The 21,915-nt window shown below is 38.5% G+C and overlaps 1 protein-coding gene across 4 annotated transcripts; it reads right to left on the bottom strand.

Annotated features, from left to right (window-relative positions):
- Positions 1–735: 735 nt before the first annotated feature.
- LOC307142898 (uncharacterized protein) lies at positions 736–10,033 on the bottom strand. 4 transcript variants are annotated; one of them, XM_079844072.1, is made up of 13 exons: positions 9,946–10,030; positions 5,134–5,259; positions 4,712–5,008; positions 4,567–4,620; positions 4,460–4,495; positions 4,313–4,381; positions 3,425–3,475; positions 3,253–3,306; positions 3,077–3,160; positions 2,290–2,311; positions 2,168–2,208; positions 1,947–1,993; positions 736–1,866 (listed from the first exon to the last, which is right to left on the bottom strand). In XM_079844072.1, exons 1-13 carry the CDS (start codon positions 9,998–10,000, stop codon positions 1,765–1,767), a joined length of 1,038 nt encoding a protein of 345 aa, XP_079700198.1. In that variant the 5' UTR covers positions 10,001–10,030; the 3' UTR covers positions 736–1,764. The 4 variants fall into 4 exon arrangements, 2 of the variants coding, with proteins under 2 accessions (XP_079700198.1, XP_079700199.1); XM_079844073.1 differs by having other exon boundaries at positions 4,313–4,369; XR_013818520.1 differs by lacking the exon at positions 2,290–2,311 and having other exon boundaries at positions 4,313–4,369; positions 9,946–10,033.
- Between the last annotated feature and the right edge of the window lie 11,882 nt (positions 10,034–21,915).

Raw genomic sequence — 21,915 nt, 5'->3', positions numbered from 1 at the left:
TCTGAGCAGTACGTTACACTTACCTCGTCTGTTCTCGTCTGTCTGACAATGTGTTTTATTAGACAGGGGAGCAACTATTTGAATGCCTTCATCGGGTTAGTCTTATTGTTTGAATCAAGTTTTCTAGATTTACCGTGAGTAAAGGCTCTCGGGCCTGCCCTGCTTCATACCACAATAACATTAACTAGATGAGTAAACTTCATAAACAAACTTTGAAGTTGGCTTGAGAACAATGACAACAACCGTCCCTTTTTAACTTCTGTATGAACATTATAAAACATTAAAATGTCTTGCACTAAATTTAGCAAAAAGATGCAGTACATCATTGTTGTAGGAGATGGTGACTGACCTGGGTTCTGGGAAACGTCTCCTACAGACGCTTTCATAAGACTTAACATAATAAAAATAGAAATTGTATTTCCTGTTTCAAACGATTGAAGCACTTAAATAACACTCACGCCTACAAGTAAACTACAGTCTCACCTCTTCCTCCTTAGTTTCTCAGTAAAATGCAGTGTATTAATGAGTTGGTGTTAACCAGAATGCATGTGGTTCACTAGCCTCAGCACTGTATTAGACATGATGAAATGAAACTCTTCTTCACTACATATGTGGACATAAACTGTTTTCTGATCACTTAGACCTGATGTAAGACTGAACCTTCACAAAAGCAATGAAGAAGAACAGCTCCATTACGAGTGTAAGAAAAGAGACAGAACGAGACTCACACAGCGAGAGGATTAGACCACAGGAAATCATTTAATATATTGTGCAGTCCATTTATGTCACCAGACGAGGCCGCACTTACATGTCATGCACTGACACACAACAGCTATATCTCAGTCAGCATAACAATATCTGCTATAATTGTGGTAGTGTTCAGTTAAATGTTGTTTTTATTTTATTTACAGCCCTTTTGGCACTAACTATTATCTGTGTTCCAAATTATTATGCAAGTGACATATCAGCAGGATTTCAGTACAATAAACATTCAGGGACCCACTTTATATTAGATGGCCTTAACTACAATGTACTAAAATTAATTAATCATTTGATACAATGCAAATGTTTTTACATATGTACTTATATTTTTAAAAATGCCTGCATGTTAATTACTGTAGTTTGAAACTATGCAGTGCCTGAAAATAGGCTAACTTACGTCAACACCAACGTGACAACCTGCTTGCACAGAGAGCGTGCTGGGGATTATTTTCAGGCGCTGTGTAATATCATTGCGCCGCTGCACTCATGGCACGGCACAAAGTTCCTTGATTATTACGCAGGAATGAGAGTATAGTTCCTAGCCATATCGGCCTAGAAAATCACAACTTAGCACACGATGTAACTAAACACATCACAACATGTAAATAGGAAAATGTTGGTGTTATTTTGTCACTTATTGAGCAGTAGGCTAGCTGGAGCCGTTTACCTCCTTTCACAAAATATTAGTTGTTTTCATGCCTTTTACATTGCACCATTTCATTCTTTTCATCTTCAGAAAGATCTTTCTTCCTCCTCATATTGCATGAGAACTGTGACTTGCTTAATAACGTGGAACAACATCTTTAAGTTTTCCATTTACCTAGGAAGACCTGGTAAACGACTAAACAATCCTGTCTGAGATCCTACTGATATGTCACGCGTGTGCGTGTGTGCGTGTGCGTGTGCGTGCGTGTCTGTGTGAGAGAGATTTGGTTGAAAGTAAAACCATCTCTTTAAATGACAATGTTAATTTAATTATAATGATATAATTAAAAAGAGAAATTAAATTAGCAGAGAATGATTTGGTATCTGTGCAAGACTGTATAACACATGAGTGTCTCCAGAAACATCAGGAATAGTGCAGTACACGTGGTGCAGTTTTTCCTAGAGAACAAAGAAAGTAAATTATAAATATATGAAATGATTGTGTTAAAAATAAGAAGAAAAAGATCTCTAGTACTCACCTCATTTTCTTCCGAATGTTTCTCATTGTCTTCAGTGTCATCTTCATCTGCCACATTAGAAATGCAATACCTTCATTTCAACCATTCTGACATTTGCAATGTAAACAACAACTGGTACATAGAGATTCTGTTCTGTATGAACATTATAAAACATACTTTGCACAAAAATATGCTTATAATATTCAGCACATGATCATTTGTGTGGGATAGTTTGTATTTACCTGGGCTCTGGGAAACAGCTGCTACAGGGGTTTTCATAGAACTAAACATAATAAAAGTACACATTCATTTTATTGTTCTAAACAAATAAGCACCTATATAAAGTACACTAGAAAAGTCTTACCTCTTCTTTCTTGGTTTCTGTCCTAGTAAAATACACCATACCAGTGCATTAATGTGCTGTGATGCAAATTGATTATTAAAACCTGTTAACTGCACTAGGTGCACTTTTTTATTTGCCTTTTTTTCCTATTACATATTTTCGTAATCATCATAAATTAGGTGTCATTCGAAAGCCTAAACTGTCAAAATTCATCCTGTAAAAACCGTTTTGAAGTTGGACTTTAGTGTAACTAAATTAAAGGGTCAGCTGGTTTCTCCCCCTAGTGGGCGGTGTCATGTTCCAAATTTACTGCACTATTTTATAAATCCTCTTCTAATCTTGACAAAACACTATTTTTTTCTTTTCTTTTTTGTGAAAGGAAACTCCATTTTTGAGATATCAACTTGGATTGGATTGGAAATTTGGAGCACGACTTTAGTCATATGGCTTTGCTTTTATAGTCATTTTTAGAGTCCTTTTTAAAAAAAAAAACATGTATTGTATATGTATGTAAATAAAACAAATGTATATGTTTAAAAAAAAAAAAAAAACCTGGTTAGGACACTACATTTGCTTCACATTAAATGTAAATTTCTATAACTTTTATACTATTTCATTTTTTGGGTGTTTTCTTTAAAAAGAGACCATTAGGTCTTAGGTCTGTATTCCAAAGCATTAATGAATTACAGCCATTTAAGTTTAGTGCATTTTCACATCTATGCTCAATAAGGAGTGACAGTTAACAGGTTTTAAAACTGTTACAAATAAATGTCAGTTTCCTGTACATCCACATGAGTGGGTAACTTACTGAGGCAGAACAGACAGATGCCCACGAGTCCGGTCAGGAAAATCCCCCCGCTGGTGGCCGCCAGTGCCATGATAAGCCATGTTTCTTTGTGTCACCAAGAAATCAGAACGATTTATCACCATATGCAAAGTTTTCAGTTTTCAGCGATTAATCTATTGTTAATCGATTGTACATACTTGTTTGTGGTCTCCTATGGCCATCAGTTTTACCAGGAGCTGAAGCTTGGACAGCTAAATGGATGAAAAGGAGGAATAGACATTTCTAAACACTCTGACATCCCTTAAAACAGCATCTGCTTCAACAACAACAACTTTTACTGTAGTACAGTAACTCAGAAGTTTAACTCACCCGCTGCAGTGTTCCTTGTGACATTGAGAGGATGTGAAGGATGAGTATTTTCTAAAACATAGCAATTCAGTCCATCAAATAATGATTAAATATTTTCATGTGCTGTGTAATATCATTGCGCCGCTGCACTCATGGTACGGCAACAAAGTTCCTTGATTATTACGCAGGAATAAGAGAATAGATCCTAGCCATATCGGCCTAGAAAATTGCAACTTTTCTTTTTCCATCAGTCTTAGTACACGATGTAACTACAGAAGAGTCAAGTTTTAAATAGGAAAAATATCGAAACTCTTTGGTCAGTTTTTGAACGAGATGCTAACGGTCTAATCAGATTCAATGATCTATGCTAAGCTATGCTAAAAGTGCTACTGCCAGACCCAGAGTTCGGCTAAATGGATTCAAAAACGATAAAACTCAACTGTTTAACTCTAGGGGAGCTGGAAAATGAGCCTGTTTGTTCCTTTAAGTTACTGTATAACTGAGCAGAGTACAAGTTATAATGAACGTTTGCAGTGACATTTGTGTAAAGTATGTAGATTTAAATTTTTAGATTAAAAATAATAACATGGAGTTGAAAAGTAATAACACTAGAATACAGTTTTTTACTTTTTTTTTACTTTTTTAAAAATGCTATATTGAACAATGGTGTCTTTATAATCAGGGTTGTGGTTGAATCTAGCAGATTCTACAAACTGTTCCTCAATATTTATGACAATTACAGAATGAAACTTTAGTGTTTCAGATCCTCATGAACACAGAGGTTGTGCACGGAAAACCTCAGATCAGAACTCCACCACGTGTGTCCTGAAAAACTGTATTTTACCTTCAGTACGGTTTTATTTTATAATTTTCATAAAATTATCTTTTATTAACAAAAAAGGAGCTCACCAGCAGTAGGGTTTATTGTGGTCTCATACCATGTAGTGGATTCTGTAGCAAGAGCTTCTGAAATAAGAACTTAATATTAAAAGTTATTGGTTAAAAAAAAAAAAAGTTTAGTTTAGAGTCACATTTCCTAATTTAGAGTCTACCTACTTGTTGTTTCACTTGTAGAGAATGCTGGTGTTGAATCTGCAGAAAAAATGTTAATCATCAAAATAATCATCACAAAAATTATAATGATATATTTCAGAAGAACTTACATAATATTGATGCTTTTGTTGTGCTTGGTGACTGGATTTGCACCGGAAGAAAAGCTATAGAGACAAAAACATACAATAAGAAACATTTTTTAAATATTTAAATGAATTGTGAATGTGAAGATTGATATTAGATTAAATGACATACCCGTCAGATTGAATTTGTCACTATATGGTGAAAGTTTGGATGACTGAGGTTCTAGAGAATACCTGCAGCTCATCACTTTACTCTTAACTGACTTTAGATGATTTAATAAAAAATGTCCATGGAGTGTAGAAATGCATTGTGTTGTTCCAGATGGTTTTCGAGATTTTAGAATTTGTCGATTTTCATCTCCAACGTAAATAAAACAAGCACCAGCGTTGCCTGATCCTGGTATTTGACAGTATATTCTAAAATCATCAGTTTGAGAGTCATGGGTTACTGTAATGACTGGCCGCTCTTCTGCAAAACAACATATAGCAGAGCATATTAGTGGAGGAACCAAAGGATTATGACAATGCTTAGAAAAGAGCAACATTGTCCATAGAGGATGCTAAACAGTTACTGTACCAAATTAAACATCTTACTCAGATTTAAAACTGTGATATAGTGAGATTGATCAGCCCTGTGTGCATCTGTCGGTCTGTGTGCTGTGCTTGTGTCTTTCTGCACTGACGGGGGAGACGCGGTCAGCCAAACCTGATCAGAGAGTCCTGTAGGAGAAATACAGCGAGACACCAAATATACATCACAGCGGCTGAACACAAGGATTCCATCACCTCTTGCAAGAAAGTTAGCTATTTACTGGCCAAAATAAAATGGTAAAATATGTAGAAGTGGTTCTCAACCAGGGTCCCACTGGGGGCTTCAGCAAACTTTACATGAGATGACTTGAAATATATATATAAATCTTAAAGAGCACCTATCATGGAATTTTGAAATTTACCTTTCATGTAGTGTGTAACATAGATCTAAGTGAACAAAAACATCCTGCAAAGTTTGAAATATGACAGTGCACCGTATATATAGTTATTTTCTTTCAAAAGTAAGAGTCGACTCTGAGTCATTTTTAAGAATCGTTAGAAGACCGAAGCTTTTTCTCTGACTAGATGACGTCAACTTGTCAAGTTATTTGAATACGATACGCCCACTTATTGCGCTCCAAGACGCCAGTGAAAACTAGAAAACATCATGGCGACGAGACGCTGTGTTCTGAAGTGTGACTCAAAAGCAAACTTTTTTAATCTGCCCAAGGATGAGCATTTGAAGACTAACGCCGCATTCACACGGGGCTTCGGCGTCAACGCTTGACGGAGGGCGTGGCTGAAGCTTGGTGCTGACGAGACCGTCAGCTAATCACATTACTTGCCGCTTGGACCACAACACAACACTTTAAGCGCCTTTTTTGACAGCTAGTCTGTGAGACTATTTTGTGTATGAAAACTGATCACTTTAATATTTGATTCCTCATTTCGCTGGGGGATAGCGCCTATTTGAACCACACATGATATGATATGATATGCTGCCTGTCATTCAATAAACAGAGTACACGGACGGAATACAAGCATGATACATTCCAGATTCTCCAACCGTCTCTGCCACCTCCTTCCAGGCCTGGTCTCTCCAGTTTGTGTCCCGGTATGTAAATAATGATTGGTAGTAAAGGACCGGGTGATTACCCACCGCAATTATTAGCTTTTCCTCCATTTTAGATCGTTCTTCACTCTTCATTCACTCTTCATTCATCTGTGTTTTAAACAACGCGAGTGAAGCGCCGCGACGGAACCCACAATTCAGTCCGGCAACGCATGACGTCACCCATTCAAAGTAAACGAGAAGCGTTGACGCCGACGCCCCGTGTGAATGCGCCGCCGCATTCACACGGGGCGTCGGCGTCAACGCTTCTCGTTTACTTTGAATGGGTGACGTCATGCGTTGCCGAACTGAATTGTGGGTTCCGTCGCGGCGCTTCACTCGCGTTGCAAGCGGCAAAAGTTGAAGATTTCTCAACTTTTCAAGCGCCAACGCAGGCGTCATCCAATCAGATCACCCTATGCAAATATCCTAGAGCAGACGCTAGCCAATCGCGTTCGTTTAAAACACCGGTGAATGAAGAGTGAATGAAGAGTAAAGAACGATCTAAAATGGAGGAAAAGCTAATTGCGGTGGATAATCACCCGGTCCTTTACTACCAATCATTATTTACATACCGGGACACAAACTGGAGAGACCAGGCCTGGAAGGAGGTGGCAGAGACGGTTGGAGAATCTGGAATGTATCATGCTTGTATTCCGTCCGTGTACTCTGTTTATCATTGAATGACAGCAGCATATCATATCATGTGTGGTTCAAATAGGCGCTATCCCCCAGCCAAATGAGGAATCAAATATTAAAGTGATCAGTTTTCATACACAAAATAGTCTCACAGACTAGCTGTCAAAAAAGGCGCTTTTTTTGTGTTGTGTTGTGGTCCAAGCGGCAAGTAATGTGATTAGCTGTTGTCACTATGACGGTCGCGTCAGCACCAAGCTTCAGCCACGCCCTCCGTCAAGCGTTGACGCCGAAGCCCCGTGTGAATGCGGCGTAAGTGGCTTGAAGACAAACCATACATCGTCGCGATTGTGTGTTTAGTAGTCTTCAAATGTCTCTATTTGCATGTTTCACGATCTCAGGAAGATTTTATGATGGACTTCTATTATGGCACATGGTATCTTCTTCGTCTGTCTGTACTACCATATATGGACTACATGTGCACAGAGCGCCCTCCGGCTGCCAGTATGAATTGAAAACAACACATAAGAGACTCAATCGCTCATGATTAGGCTACATCTCCGCATTTTGAGGAAGTATTGAATAAAAAATACTCCTGTTTAGAAATTTGACACAGACATATGAGAATCTATCAATATTTCTTCTCATTTGCACACTTTTGAACTAAAAGCCCTGAGGGATGTTGATTTGTCGCGAGTCTTCCTGAGGTGAATAGAGGAGTTTTTTTATGAATGAGATCAGCTGAGGCTCATATTACAATCAAACGGTACCGACGCGGTTTTCCATATTCATAACTCCTGACACATATTAACAAATTACTATCACTATAAGACTTTGAGAACAAAACAGAGGTAAAAAATGGAAGCTTGACTCTTAGATCTTTTAAATGATATATTGATTGGCATGGTAATTACTAACATCTGACAGTCATTTGAGCTATTTTAAACAAATAAAGCTTGAGGACGAATGTCAATCCAATCCAGTTAAGAGGTTAAACCGAAAACCATTTATGGTGATGTGTGTTCCGTTTCCGAAAATATCTGCACAGACTATACCAATCCCAACTGACTGGGTCATCGGACCAATCACTGCAGATTAGCGTCACGTAAAGGCGGGGTTTTGAAAAGTGAATCACTAAAGGAATCATTTGAGAATCGCTGTCAAAACAGGTACAAATAAATGCATATTATAAGAAAACTAAAGTCTTTTTTGTCATTGCATGCATGCAAAACTGTTGTTGGGGACTTCTAAAACAATATTTGGAACATTTTAAATGCCATAATAGGTGCTCTTTAATTCAAATTAGCCTGGCCCTGCCCTCCTACGTACTTCCGCTCAATTTTCATTTTCCTTCAGTACTCAGTCTGGGACTGCCGTATAGTCTGTCACGTGACATGCGCTTTTATGACACGTCACAATTCCATCATGGCGCATGTAGTACGTCCGGACTCCATTCATACTATATAGAACGTACTTTTTTAACGGTCGTGAAGTACGTTCTAATTCAAATGTAGTACATACTCACATAGTACGCGATTTCGGACGCAGCCCTAGATTTTCTCTGAACAAATTTTTACCAGTCCAATCAGCAAACAGAGGGAGCTGAGAACGAAGACGTTGATGTTGTGCGCTAGTTTGAGTTGTAGTTCAGTAATGGCGGCGAAGAATAGATGCGAGCGAAGCCATTCATTCCATTGTGGCACCGCTGCCGAATATCCAGAAGTTAAAGCCGGAGCAAGAACAATCTTTGCTGAGTTTTGTTGGTGGCCATGATGTTGTGTCCCGGGAAAAGTTTGATTTTCCAGCTCGCTCCGTTAGTGGTGAAGGAGTTGGCTGAAGCTCCGGTAATTGTGTCTCTTGGGGTCGAAAGGTATTGTCATAATTTACAGTGGTGATTTTATTGCCGTCCGTCTCCCACTACCCGTGTAAAAATCCCCGGCCAAATTACCTACTGTTTTAGACAAACACCAAGGTCGTGTGGTCATTTAATTCCTGTCCGAATCCACATCACTGAGTTTTCAAGAATATATCCCTTCAAAATTCACTGTTTATATCCTTTTTGACCACTACAGAGCACCGTACAGTTGCTCTTTGCTGTAATTTGGATGCATTTCTAGACTTGTATTTCTTTAAATGCTGGCAAGTATTTTCAAGGGCAATATATTTCATCATCGCTAAAAAAAGAAGAAAAGCATGTAAACATTTGAATTGGGCCGTTATTTACGGCAGCATTTATTCTTATCATACCAAGCATATGATATTTTATTTACAGTATACAATCATGTTATGGACCACGTGAGCAGCGCGTTCCCGATCACAAAACCCTCCCTTCCACCGTATATAAATCACAATCCGAATGTGCAAGGTTTTATCACTGAGGTGGCTGCACATTAATTTTACGGACTTCCATAAATAAAGGCGAACAGCGCATGACACGTCACAACCAAACGTTAGCGATTGGTTATGGCAGATCCAGAGTGACTCTGGGCAGATCCAATAGTTTTAATCTTCAACAGAGTTCCTGTCTTCAAGGAAGTAAACGCTTGTCAATGGAGAGTGGCCAGACTCTCTGTACAACTGAAATGTACGAGAGTCTGGTAGGACCAGGCTAAATTCAAATACTAAAAACACAAATAAATCAAGATGTATTTATTGAAAAACACTCAGTAGCTCATGATGATGATGATGATATAAGCAATAACTTATATTTATAATAGCACTTTTTGCTTTTGCTCACAACATAAGCACAAAGAACTAAGAACAACTGGGGGACATGCACGATTAGACATAACAGTATTTATACATACACTAATACACAAGAATATGCAATTTACAATAATATAAATAACACAATGCAGGAGCACTGAAACATAAATTTTCCCTCCCATCTTATTATTATTATTATTATTTTTTCATCATCACGTCCCCTTATCCACAAATTGCTTGATATTTAGAGCTCTATATTGTGTAATTGTTATTTTGCCTGTAAATGTTTATTGTATTTTTCAACAAAATGTTGATCATCATACCTAAAATCAGCAAAGACAAAAATGTTTAAACTATAATAAATCAGAGGAGAACAGACAATGACATGATACAACTTGATGAAAAAAAAGAAACTCACTTACTTTGAGGTTGAACCTCCAGAAAGAGTGTAAAAATGAAGAGGATGAGCAGAACCATGTCAGCGTCACATGAAAGGTCAACTGACACAAAGACATCAAATGCAAATGAGGAAGAAGGAAGTAAGAAAAACTATGTTGACCATATGACACGATATGTCTCTATAACATTAACATTTGACAGTGAGTATACTGATCAACTACTTCAATCAACCAAATAAATAAGAACACACACACACACAAAAATTCTGTCGCTAAAGGGAAAGTAAGAATATGATGCATCTAAAAGTCTCAATATATTTTCTCACAATAGGTTGTGTTTATCTGAAGCGATGAGGTCTTTCAAAACCACAGGACAGCAGTGTGGTTGCAGAATTAAAATGTAAAGCGTTGAGCAGAGATCAACTAGCAGATATCTGTGTCAGGGTTCAGTCACTCGGGTTGGTCTTTATCTTAGTTTGGTGCACTCTCTCATCTGCTTGTGTAACGGGTATGGAAAGTATTCTAGATGTTTAATATGTAGAATTACACAAAAATGTTCAAATGTGTGGTCCTGACCATGTATATGCGTGCATCTTCCACTTTCATTTTCTGACTTCAGCATGTTAATATTAATTCCTGTCTTTGCACCTCCTCTTCCCTTTCTGCATTGTGTCTGCACAGAATAGGCAAGTTTCTAATTAGCTCCGATTAATCGAATTTCATCTTTGCCTTAAAAATCACTTTTATACTTACATTCTTCTTCTAAATCATATTTATAACATTAATTTCCATGTATGTTTTATTATTTTCATGTTTTTACTTTAAGATTATAGTTTTCTGTGTCATCTGTGAACTGAGCACATGCTAATTGCATTGCATATAACATTTACTTTACAGAAACATATAAGGGCGAAGTCATAATGTATAAAAGACTGTTGTATTCTTTAATTAGGTACACCATTAAAATAAAACCAGTAAAATATATATATTAAAAATATATAACCCTTATATATTTAATTGAATAATTGGTACAGTACTGGTCAAGCTGGTGGACTAGCATAGTCATGCTGTTCTCAGGTAAATCAGAGCTGGTTTGCTGGTCCTCCAGCTCTCCCACTTCCCATGCTGGTCCCAGCATGCAAAACATACCTTATGCTGGTGACCAGCAATGCTGGATTTTTTAGGATGCTGGATGTGCCCAGATCCTGTGTGTCCTGCCGACTGTGTTTCCCCTTCAGGGTTTTGTTTTGCAAACTCTGTGTTCGAGTCCTCGCCTCCTCCCTTCAATCCCAAATATATGCTATACTTAATAGCTCTAACTATTAGAACAGCTCTGTTTTCAGTCATTGATTTAAAAACTTAAAACAAATTAGAATAAATGAAAGTACAATTTTAAGTAAAAGTTAATATGTAGCCCATTGTTATTGTGAGCCCAGTCAAAGCAACTTTAAGAAAACTACTTACTTGCACTGCTTTTAATCCTATTTTAAAGTCAGGTTTTAGGACCAGTTCTATAACTCAATGTACCATGCATAAAGTAGTGGTAAAATCTTTTGTTCAATGAAAAGACGGCCATCATGTCATGTACATCTCTGTAAGTTCTGTGTTGGGTAGCGGAGGGCACTCTCATCTGACTCAAATCCACAGTGATCACTGATCATATGCCTGTCTCACAGTCTTGTATGTCGTCTGTAATGCCAAGTTCTCTCATGAAACTCTGGCTGGTTAGCCTTCACTATAGCAGTTCACAGCGTACTTTGAGAGTTCCTCTGAAACCCTCCACCTTCCCCAGCTCCACCTGTATAGATCTGTTATGGGTAATTTATATACACCAATCAGGCATAACATTATGACACCAAAGCACCTGTTAGTGGGTGGGATATATTAGGCAGCAAGTGAACATTGTGTCCTCAAAGTTGATGTGTTAGAAGCAGGAAAAATGGGCAAGCGTAAGGATTTGAGCTAGTTTGACAAGTGCCAAATTGGGATGGCTAGACGACTGGGTCAGAGCATCTCCAAAACTGCAGCTCTTGTGGGGTGTTCCCGGTCTGCAGTGGTCAGTGTCTATCAAAAGTGCTCCAAGGAAGGAACAGTGGTGAACCGGTGACAGGGTCAAGGGCGGCCAAGGCTCATTGATGCATATGGGGAGGGAAGGCTGGCCCGTGTGGTCCGATCAAACAGACGAGCTACTGTAGCTCAAATTGCTCAAGAAGTTAATGCTGGTTCTGATAGAAAGGTGTCAGAATACACAGTGCATCTCAGTTTGTTGTGTATGGGGCTGTATAGCCGCAGACCAGTCAGGGTGCCCATGCTGACCCCTGTCCACCGCTGAAAAGCACCAACAGTGGGCACGTGAGCTTCAGAACTGGACCACGGAGCAATGGAAGAAGGTGGCCTGGTCTGAAGAATTACGTTTTCTTTTACATCACATTGATGGCCGGGTGTGTGTGCTTTGATTACCTGGGGAACCTTGGGTCCTGCCATCCATGTGGCTGTTACTTTGACACGTAGGGGAGAGCGGGGCACAACCTAACGCTTTTTGACTTTCTCAGTTTGTGTAAATCCGCTTGGGGTTCAGAGTATTTATTTTTTCCCACATTAATTTCACACGTTTAGTACAATTATGTGGTGTTGTTTCATTAATACAGTGTTTACTTTTTTCTTGATTTGCCCCGAAAGAATGGAAGTGAAATGTGACAACATGCCCCATAGGTAGGGTACATTGTAACATGGGGTGGGGCACAATGTAACATGACAAAATGACAGCTTAAAATGTTACCTGATATAATCAAAAAAATATCCAAGACAAACTAAAATATTTTGTCTACAAAATACTATTCACTTTTTAAAATAAAATAATGGCATTTTTTAATCAATAAAAATATACTGATTTTTGAGTTTGACAACAAACACATCGCTAAATACAGCTAAACAGCATAGTTCAAAACATAATAATGATAAATAATTTCTGAACATTGACTCTGTCATTATTCACCCTTTTCTCATGGTTTCTCAAAAGAATTCATTAAAGTATAGAATATAATGGCCTATTTCTAATAGGGGCTCATTGTAACGCAGTGTTACAACACATCTGAGCAACACATCTGAGCAACTGGGATTTAAACCCCGGCCCGTGTCTTCTGCTGGTTAGATCAGCATTAAAGAACGATCTCAACTGTTAAATAACAGATATAAGATTAAAATAATATCGGATTTGTCTTATTTTAAACTAAACTTAAGTAAGAAATTTACTTTTGCTATGGTTAAATACATTCATTAATATCTTCCAGAGATTTTTTAATTTTGCTGCAATTTTTTCTCTAAATAATGTTGATATGGCAACTTGTAAATACACTAAGTTTCGTCATTCTGGCATGTGTGGAAAGGGTTAAAACATGCGTGTTACAACTAACCCAGCGTTAGGTTGTGCCCCGCGCTCCCCCCTACCACCTACCTAAGCATTGTTACAGACCATGTACACCCTTTCATGGAAATGTCACAGGTTGGAGCGGACCGCGTGAGTCCCGCTCCTCCCTTAGTTTCCACCTCGGGGAGGTTCCCAGGGATACCCCAGACGACCAGACACAACGAGGACACTGGAGTAAGGTTTAAAATTACAAGTCTTTATTAATTTACTTAAAATTGGGGGAAGGGGATATGAAGGGGCTAAAATCCAGGAGGACTGGAGAGTGAGGACACCGCCTCAGAGCTCGCCGGCTCTTGCCGCAGGAGAACCTCAGATAAGTCGTCTCGTCCTTTTTCTCAATGTCTGGCTTCCATGTCCTGCTATTTGCTCACTTGACTCTTTCTTTCTCTTTCCCAGGTCGGACCTTTCGGGGGATTTACGCCATGGCTTGCTCCTTCTCCTGAACACAGGGATATAACGGGTAAGTGCTGGGGAACGGGGGCGACAGGGGTACCTCTCTCCTCGGGCGTGTTCCGACGGCTTCCTTTAGGAATGGATCAAGGGGCCGGCGTCATAGAAGTCGGTACCTCCGGGGCATCCGCTGGATCTGGGTCAATACTGGGACTTTTGTTTGGCATACAGGTAAGTATAACTTCGCTCAAAGGATATCACTCGCAGACTCCGCAAACACAGTTCATCAGTTTCTCTCTCCTTGTTCCAGGCTCCGTGATAGCGGTGGCTCAGGGGGCTTGACCATGGCGGTGGTGCTGGATCGGGCGCTTCTCTAGATGGCTTCACATAGGTAAGTGCAGGTAAATATGACTTTGCTCCGGGCGTGTGTAGCGTTCCCCTCTCCTCCCCTCGGGCCCTGCACACGCACACACAATTTCCTCCGACACTAGCACGTATCAATGGCTATTCAAGAGAGTGCTTACTTGGCTCCGGTCGTGCTACCACTGTAGAGACAGAGAGTAGGGTGAGGTTCACAGCGTGAATGTTAGGGCTAGTTACTCCGCCAGCTTCAGGATCGTACCTTCCCCAGAGAGTGGGTCAGCCTGGAAAATGGTCTTTGGGACGACACGCACACACACAGCACAACACAGCAGATTCCAAGTGTACACTCTCAAAGTCAAGATACTGACTCACCCACGGCACTCCACACACTAACCAGGTGTACTTAAGGTCCAGAGGCCACTTTTCCCGCGTCGTTTATCTCGGGGGGGGGGGGGGGGGGGATCGCTGAAGCGCTGGTATAGCGAAGAACCAACGAGAAGGACGTTGCTGCTACACCACCCCGGCGGCTTTCACTGTCCGCTGTCTCTGGCTCTCCCACGCTCACTCTCCGCGGTGGGGCCACTCGTTTTCCTAGTTTCAACGTCACAAGGCTCACAGATGATAAACTTCCGATGAATTTGTTACTGTATACGTTTCTCAGGGTACTCACACATTGATCAACCCGTGTGCTCGTCTTGTTCTCTCCTCCAGTGTCTGGCTCGCGTCCTGGCCGCTGTGCTCTCTCTCCCGAAGGGATTTGTTCATCAGCACTTCCGGCAACTGTCCTGCATGTAACTTCTCAGAATCGGACACACACTTGACACTTGAATCACAATGCAAAACTCGGTCTGTATTATACTCAGCAACGTCTCTTTTCTTCTCTTTGTAGTTCTCCAGATCTTTGATCGCTCAGTCCACAATATCCACCTCGTGTTATCCCTTGTTTGCCCAGATCCTCTCGCCGCAACGGCTGGAAGCGGTTACCACCACGCTCAGCTTGAGCCCGACCCGGAACTAACAGCTGCGGCTGTGTATGACCGCTGCAACGACTGACTCCAACTGAATTCTGGAAGCCCTCTTTGTACTCCTCCTCCCTCCCCTGCACCCAATCCGGAGATCGCGCTGTTCATTGGAGCACCTGCCGCCGATTCTCTCTGATTTTGGCGCTGGGACGGGAACCCGGAAGTAGTGGTGTTTGATCCGGGCGGAACAAATCTCTGCCACTATGGTTCCGCCCCAGGAAAAGTCACACCGTGACAGAAACAGTATTCCCTGGTGGCTGTGGCTCTTTCAGCAGGATAATGCGTCCTGCCACAAAGCAAAAATGGTTCAGGAATGGTTTGAGGAGCACAACAACGAGTTTGAGGTGTTGACTTGGCCTCCAAATTCCCCAGATCTCAATCCAATCGAGCATCTGTGGGATGTGCTGAACAAACAAGTCCGATCCATGGAGGCCCCACCTCACGACTTAAAGGACTTAAATTATCTGCTGCTAACATCTTGGTGCCAGATACCACAGCACATCTTCAGGGGTCTAGTGGAGTCCATGCCCCGATGGGTCAGGGCTGTTTTGGCCGCAAAAGGGGGACCAACACAATATTAGGAAGTAATGTCAGGCATAATATTAGGCATAATGTCTTGCATACTCATAGCAGCGTATGTATTGGGAGTAGCAAGTTCCTGTACTTGCTTTGCAGCAGCAATTAAGCAGCAACAGTGGTGCAGATCCATTCTGCCAAGACCAAGTACATTAAGATTGTCATATCCATTACCATGCTAAAAATCTTCAGTGAGTTGTCATGTTATAACTGCAGTTCTGTTACTTCTGTTGCTGCAGATTTCTCTCTTAAGGTTAGACTTCAAGTTATCCCTGTTGTGTTTGGATACGTCTTAATGTACACTATATCATTCAGAAGTTTGGGGTTGGTCATATTTAATAAAATATTTATTATCATTTAAAATAACTGTTTTCTATCTAAATACATTTTCAAATGTAATTTATTACTGTATTGCAAAGCTGAATTTTCAACATCTTCACATGATCCTTCAGAAATCATTCTAATATGCTGATTTGCTGCTCTTGAAACATTTCTTTTGATCAATGTTGAATATTTTATTATTAAATATTATTATTTTGGTAACACTTTACAATAGGTTGTATTTGTTAACATTAGTCAATACATTAGTTAATATGAACTAATAATGAACTGCACTTATAAAGCATTTATTTATCTTTGTTAATGTTAATTTCAACCTTTACTAATGCATTATTAAAATCTTGTTAACATTAGTAAATGCACTGTGAAATAATATGAACAAATCATGAACAGCTGGATTTTTATGAACTAACGTTAACAAAGATTAACTAATGCTGAACAGAGGTGTTGTTCATGGTTAGTTCATGTTAACTAATGCATTAAATAATGTTAACTAATACAAAAGTTAGTATTGTGTAAAGTGTTGCCATTATTTTTGTTAACTGTTGCAAATAAAAACTGTAGTAGATAATATTTGAAAGTGTGACAAGCATCCATTCCTATTTTTGTGGAAATCATGGTGCTTTTTTTCAGGATTCTTTGGTGAAAAGAATTAGATATAGATATTGCAGAATAAGTCATAATTTCTTTCAATGTATGTACTTGGCTCATCATATAAAACTGGAAACAGCCAGTGAAAGTCTTTGAATTGTTCATGTGAACATTTCCTTCCTTTCATTTGACCTTTGGTGTAATCACAAAAACATAAATATCTCCTTTCAAATTAGATGCATGAGCTATTATTTAATCCAACAGCAAACAAAACAAGATAGGCCATTTTGTACAAATGTGTACCGTTTGTTTTGTATTTTAATTCCCATGAGGTCCCATGACTAGAAAACATGATTATATGATTATAAAGCTATTAAAACTAATTAATCTGACAAATAATGCTTGTGAGACAATTTGAACAAAACAGAGGTGGATATTTTAGATATAAGAACAGAAAAAAAAGGGACCAAAAAAAATCTAAAATCTCTCATTCTTAAAACAATGGTTCAAAGGTTATATAGAACCGCAGGCTTCTTTATTCTATTTTATAGAACTCTCTATAGCAAAAAGGTTCTGTATATGATTGCATACTACTTGCATGTTTAGCGGATTGTTTAATTCATTCATTTAAAGTTAAATAACAATTGGGAAGCCCTATATGAAGCGCCTGACAGAACTTTTTAAAGGTTCTATATACAGAACCTTTTCTTCTAAGAAAGGAAAAATTAGGTGCTTAAATTATGAACATCAGGTGAAAATATTCACAAGAGTCAAGCAAAAGAACAAAATATGAGTGTCTTTGGCAAGTAACAATGACCCTTGTGCTCACCAATACAATTGCCATTCACAATAACACAGTATAATAATTATGCAATTATTATTGCATATTCATGCTGTGCCTTTTGATGTGGCTACATGTGTGAAAATGCAAGTTAACTAATAGAAGTTTGTGACCTATAATGACAGTTTTGAAAGGCTAAGAGGTTTAACATGCATGGAGTATGGAGTATTAAATCCTGTTTAAAATTAATTCTGATCAATTCTGGCTTGAATTAAAATAGTAGCGGCGGAGTTGGATTCTCTCAGTGGGCCGTCACCAGACTGTAAATATCCTTGGAGTCACTGGAGACGGGCGGTTCAGTGAGGATGGTGCAATACAAAGGATTCAACTCAACCTGGAGGAAAAGTGAGTCTTAGAATGAGGATAAATAATTGCATACACATGTGCATCTGATTTACTCACCTTTGTTTGCTTTGATTCTTCACTGTTTCCTGCATAAGACACATCAGATATGAAATTATGACTATGATGGTATATAATTAGAATAACAATAAGAAAATTATTATTTGGTAACTCTTTATTTCGATGGTCCACTTTATACATTCTACTACACTCTAAAAAATGCCGGGTTAAAAATAACCCAAGTTGGGTTGAAAATGGACTAACCCAGTAATTGGGTTGTTTTAATTGCTGGGTTAGTCCATTTTCAACCCAACTTGGGTTATTTTTAACCCAGCATTTTTTAGATTGTATAAGTAACTACATGTCAACTAACTCTCATTAGACTATTAGTAGACGTATTCTACTAACCCCAACCCTAACACACCTAACCCTAACCTAACAGTCTACTAATACTCTAATAAGAGTTAGTTCTCATAGTTGCAAAGTTACTTATAGTTAGTAGAATGTCTAAAGTGGACCATCAAAATAAAGTGTAACCTATTATTTTTGTAAAACTGTTGCAAAAAAATATGGAAGCTTAAAGGTGCACTATGTAAAAATGTTTGAGTAAAATATCCCAAAATCACTAGGCCAGTGTTATATATTTTGTTCAGTTGAGTACTTACAATATCCCAAATGTTTCCAACTATTTGTAAATCGTGAGAAATTGCTATTTTACCCAAGGAACCGGGACGTGTGAGGGAGTCGCCTGTTGTTTGCGTCATATCTGCGTTCCCCTCGGTTTCCGGTTTTATTTTGCAGAAACACTTTACTCTCACTGCAGTGTGCGACAAGTGTCATAGCAGCCGTCGAGCGAACGCACAGAGTAACTTCATAACATCATTTTCAACACACTCAAATGTATCTAATATTATCAACAGAGCTGCGTTACCTGACCGGAAAACCGGGAGTGGCACTGACAACAGTGTCATAATAAAAGTCCCGCCGCTCTTCTCATTAACAATCGCTCCAGCAGCCTTGCCCAGCTTGGTCCTGCTCTGCTTCATACTACAGTAACCTTAATAATCGTCCTATCCCGATTCTTTTCCACCGGCTGTGAGGTGAAGACCACATGTCCCAAGATTCTGCACTCAAACGTGCCGCCATTGTTTTGAACAGGCGACCTCTAGCGGACGGAAAAGTTACATAGTGCACCTTTAACAAGCATCCATGCTGAACACATTTATATCAGAACAAGGGCAGATCAGAAGATGTTTACAATAAAGTAAGCAGCATGAATATTATCCAATTTGAAATACTTTGTATTTTTCACGATTCTGATTGGAGCTTATTTATTAAGCAAATAATATGAAATCATCTCAGAGTCAGCTAAAGCAAAGGCTTGTAAATCCGGTTTGCTATGTTTCATATAGCCTATAATAATTCATAATGCTATTTACATAAAAAAATACACAAAATACAATATAGTACATGCTATGGAGGGGATCAGTTTTGCTCTTTACCTGGTGGTTGAGAGGTGGATTGTACAGGGTTGATGGTTGAGTAAAATGCTGCATCTTCCTCACCAGACTAAATAACAGATCGATCTATTAAATAGTGTCAAATATTAAAATGATCCCATAAATGGTTAATAATGTTAGTAATACTTACTGAGTCTGAACCGGCAATTGGTAAAGAAACTCCTACAATACAGACCAAGATTTCAGCAAACCTTGACATTAACCTGTATTTGACTTTTGAGTAAGATATGGCTTACGCTTTGAGGTGAAAAGTAACTTACCCTGTTTTTTACTCTTTTTATCAATCCAAATCCTAGTAAATTTCACAAATATATTTTCATATATATATCATCTCTTTATCCCTTATTGTCTTATAATTTCACCAATAAGCATGCGAAAAAAACATCTTTACCTCTCGTCCTTTGGCCTTCCTGCGATGAATAAAACATCAAATCAATGTGTCAACTTAATGTTAAATCTATTTGCCATATGGAAGACATGCCACTTTTTTTACACTTACGTGTACATCCGTATAAACAGATGCCCATGAGTCCAGTCAGCACAATTCCTCCACCAGTTGCAACCACAACAATAGAGTAAAACATTTCTGGCAGGCAAAGATATAAAAGATTAGCAAGTAATACACGTTTGCATTACTGTATTAAGTGTAAAAAAAATGATGATGCCATAGGGTTTCTAGTGAATTGCTTCTTCATGGAATAACTTATGCCTCTGAGAAAAGTTACTTACTTTTCGAGTACTTTTTGCCTTCAATCATCGAGAGGAAATTTAAGGAGAAAATGACCATTAGCATGTGTATTGTATTCAACATGTTTAAATAACATATTCAACTCTCTCTATATAAGAAATGTACATTTCCCATCTAACAAGGAACGTTCTTATATAACTTTGACTATAATGTTCTGGAAAGGTTCTCTCAAAGTTATGATCAAACGTTCTTCCAGTAACATTAATAGAATGTTTGTTCAGTTATCTGGTTTTAAATAATGTTCTCAAAACATTAGCACAAAAAGGTAACTTATACATCATTTTTGGAGCATTTTTTTTCTGAAATGTTTTAGTTGGACGTTAGTCTAATGTTTTTTAAACAACACCAGTTGGTTCAGAATGTTCAGAGAACATTTCAAAAGTAACATTTCCATAATGTTTGAAGAATGTTAAAACAGTTATTCGCATAACCAAGATGTTTAAAAAACACTGGACGTTTTGAAATAGGGAAAAAAATTTAAACAAGTTTTCATAACATAATGAGAACGTTAGCAAAAACTTCTTAGAAAAGGTTTTTGTTAGTTTGGTTACCTGATGCATGTTCTGTAGTTTCAGTAAGTGTAGTCGATTCCAGGGATGCTGAATATTTGTATATAAATCAATCAAATGTGTTTTGGCTACAGTAATATTATTATATTAGAAGACCTGAGGACTTACCATTTGCAGGACTTGTTAAACTATGGCTGTCTTGGGTTAGACTGGACATATCTGTAGTAACAAAAATGTTTTAGATGAGTAGATTTAAAGCCAACCAATCAAAACCCTTGATAAATAATTATGAGAAGGAAAGAAGCACTTACTGGTTATTGGATTTGTTGTGATTTCAGTACTGGATGTTACAGCCAAAGCTATTGAAACCACAGAACAAAACTTACACTACAAGTTAAACATTATTAATGGACAAATAGTTTTTAATAGCCTTTTAAAATGCAAGTAAAACAATAATATGTATGCTTACAAGACGTAATGAGTTATGTTTAGAGGATTGTACAATCAAGGCAACTCACATGTTGTGTCCATTGTTGACGCAGTTGACACATTTGCTGAAATTAATATTTATATATGAAATTGCAATTATCAGTTTAGGAAGTGTTAGAATAAGAGACACAAATTGGCTTTAAAAAGCCATTAAAAGCATTTACTGGATTATTGTAGCAATTACTCGCAATTACTCTATATGTCATTGTACACCTAAAATGTCACATACTGTAAATAATTATCTTTTAACGGATACAATATATACATTAAATGTTACAGTCTTTCTCTTCCTTCTTTACTGGGTGTATACAAATTTTGGTGACACTTTATTTTAGTGTCATTGTTACATACACTATATTGCCAAACATTTTGGGACATCAGCCTTTACATGGACATGAACTTTAATGACATCCCGTTCTTAATCTGTAGGGTTTAATATGGAGTTGGCCCACCCTTTGCAGCTATAACAGCTTCAACTCTTCTGGGAAGGCTTTCCACAAGGTTTAGGAGTGTGTTTATGAGAATTTATGACCATTCTTCTAGAAGCGCATTTGTGAGGTAAGGCACTGATGTTGGACAAGAAGGCCTGGCTCGCAGTCTCTGCTCTAATTCATCCCAAAGGTGTTCTATTGGGTTGAGGTGCAGGCCAGTCAAGTTCCTCCACACCAAACTCACCAAAATGTCTTTATGGGCCTTGCTTTGTGCACTGGTGTGCAGTCATGTTGGAACGGGAAGGGGCCACCCCCAAACTGTTTCCACAAATTTGGGAGCATGAAATTGTCCAAAATGTCTTGGTATGCTGAAGCATTAAGAGTTCCTTTCACTGGAACTAAGCGC

The sequence above is a fragment of the Gobio gobio genome, assembly GCF_949357685.1.
Source record: "Gobio gobio genome assembly, chromosome: 19".
NCBI classification, from domain to species: Eukaryota; Metazoa; Chordata; class Actinopteri; order Cypriniformes; family Gobionidae; genus Gobio; species Gobio gobio.
The sequence above is the reverse complement of the archived record's forward strand: the minus strand, read 5'-3'. Positions and strand labels throughout refer to the sequence as shown.

Bases quoted from the DNA above. Each gene is read 5' to 3' on its own strand.
- LOC307142898 (XM_079844072.1), bottom strand. From the start codon at position 10,000: ATGGTTCTGCTCATCCTCTTCATTTTTACACTCTTTCTGGAGGTTCAA. The intron at 5,260-9,945 runs GTAAGTGAGTTT...TTTCTCCTACAG, and splicing joins TCTGGAGGTTCAACCTCAAA to GACTCTCTGATCAGGTTTGG. The intron at 3,161-3,252 runs GTATGTACAATC...GGTGACACAAAG, and splicing joins CCATAGGAGACCACAAACAA to AAACATGGCTTATCATGGCA.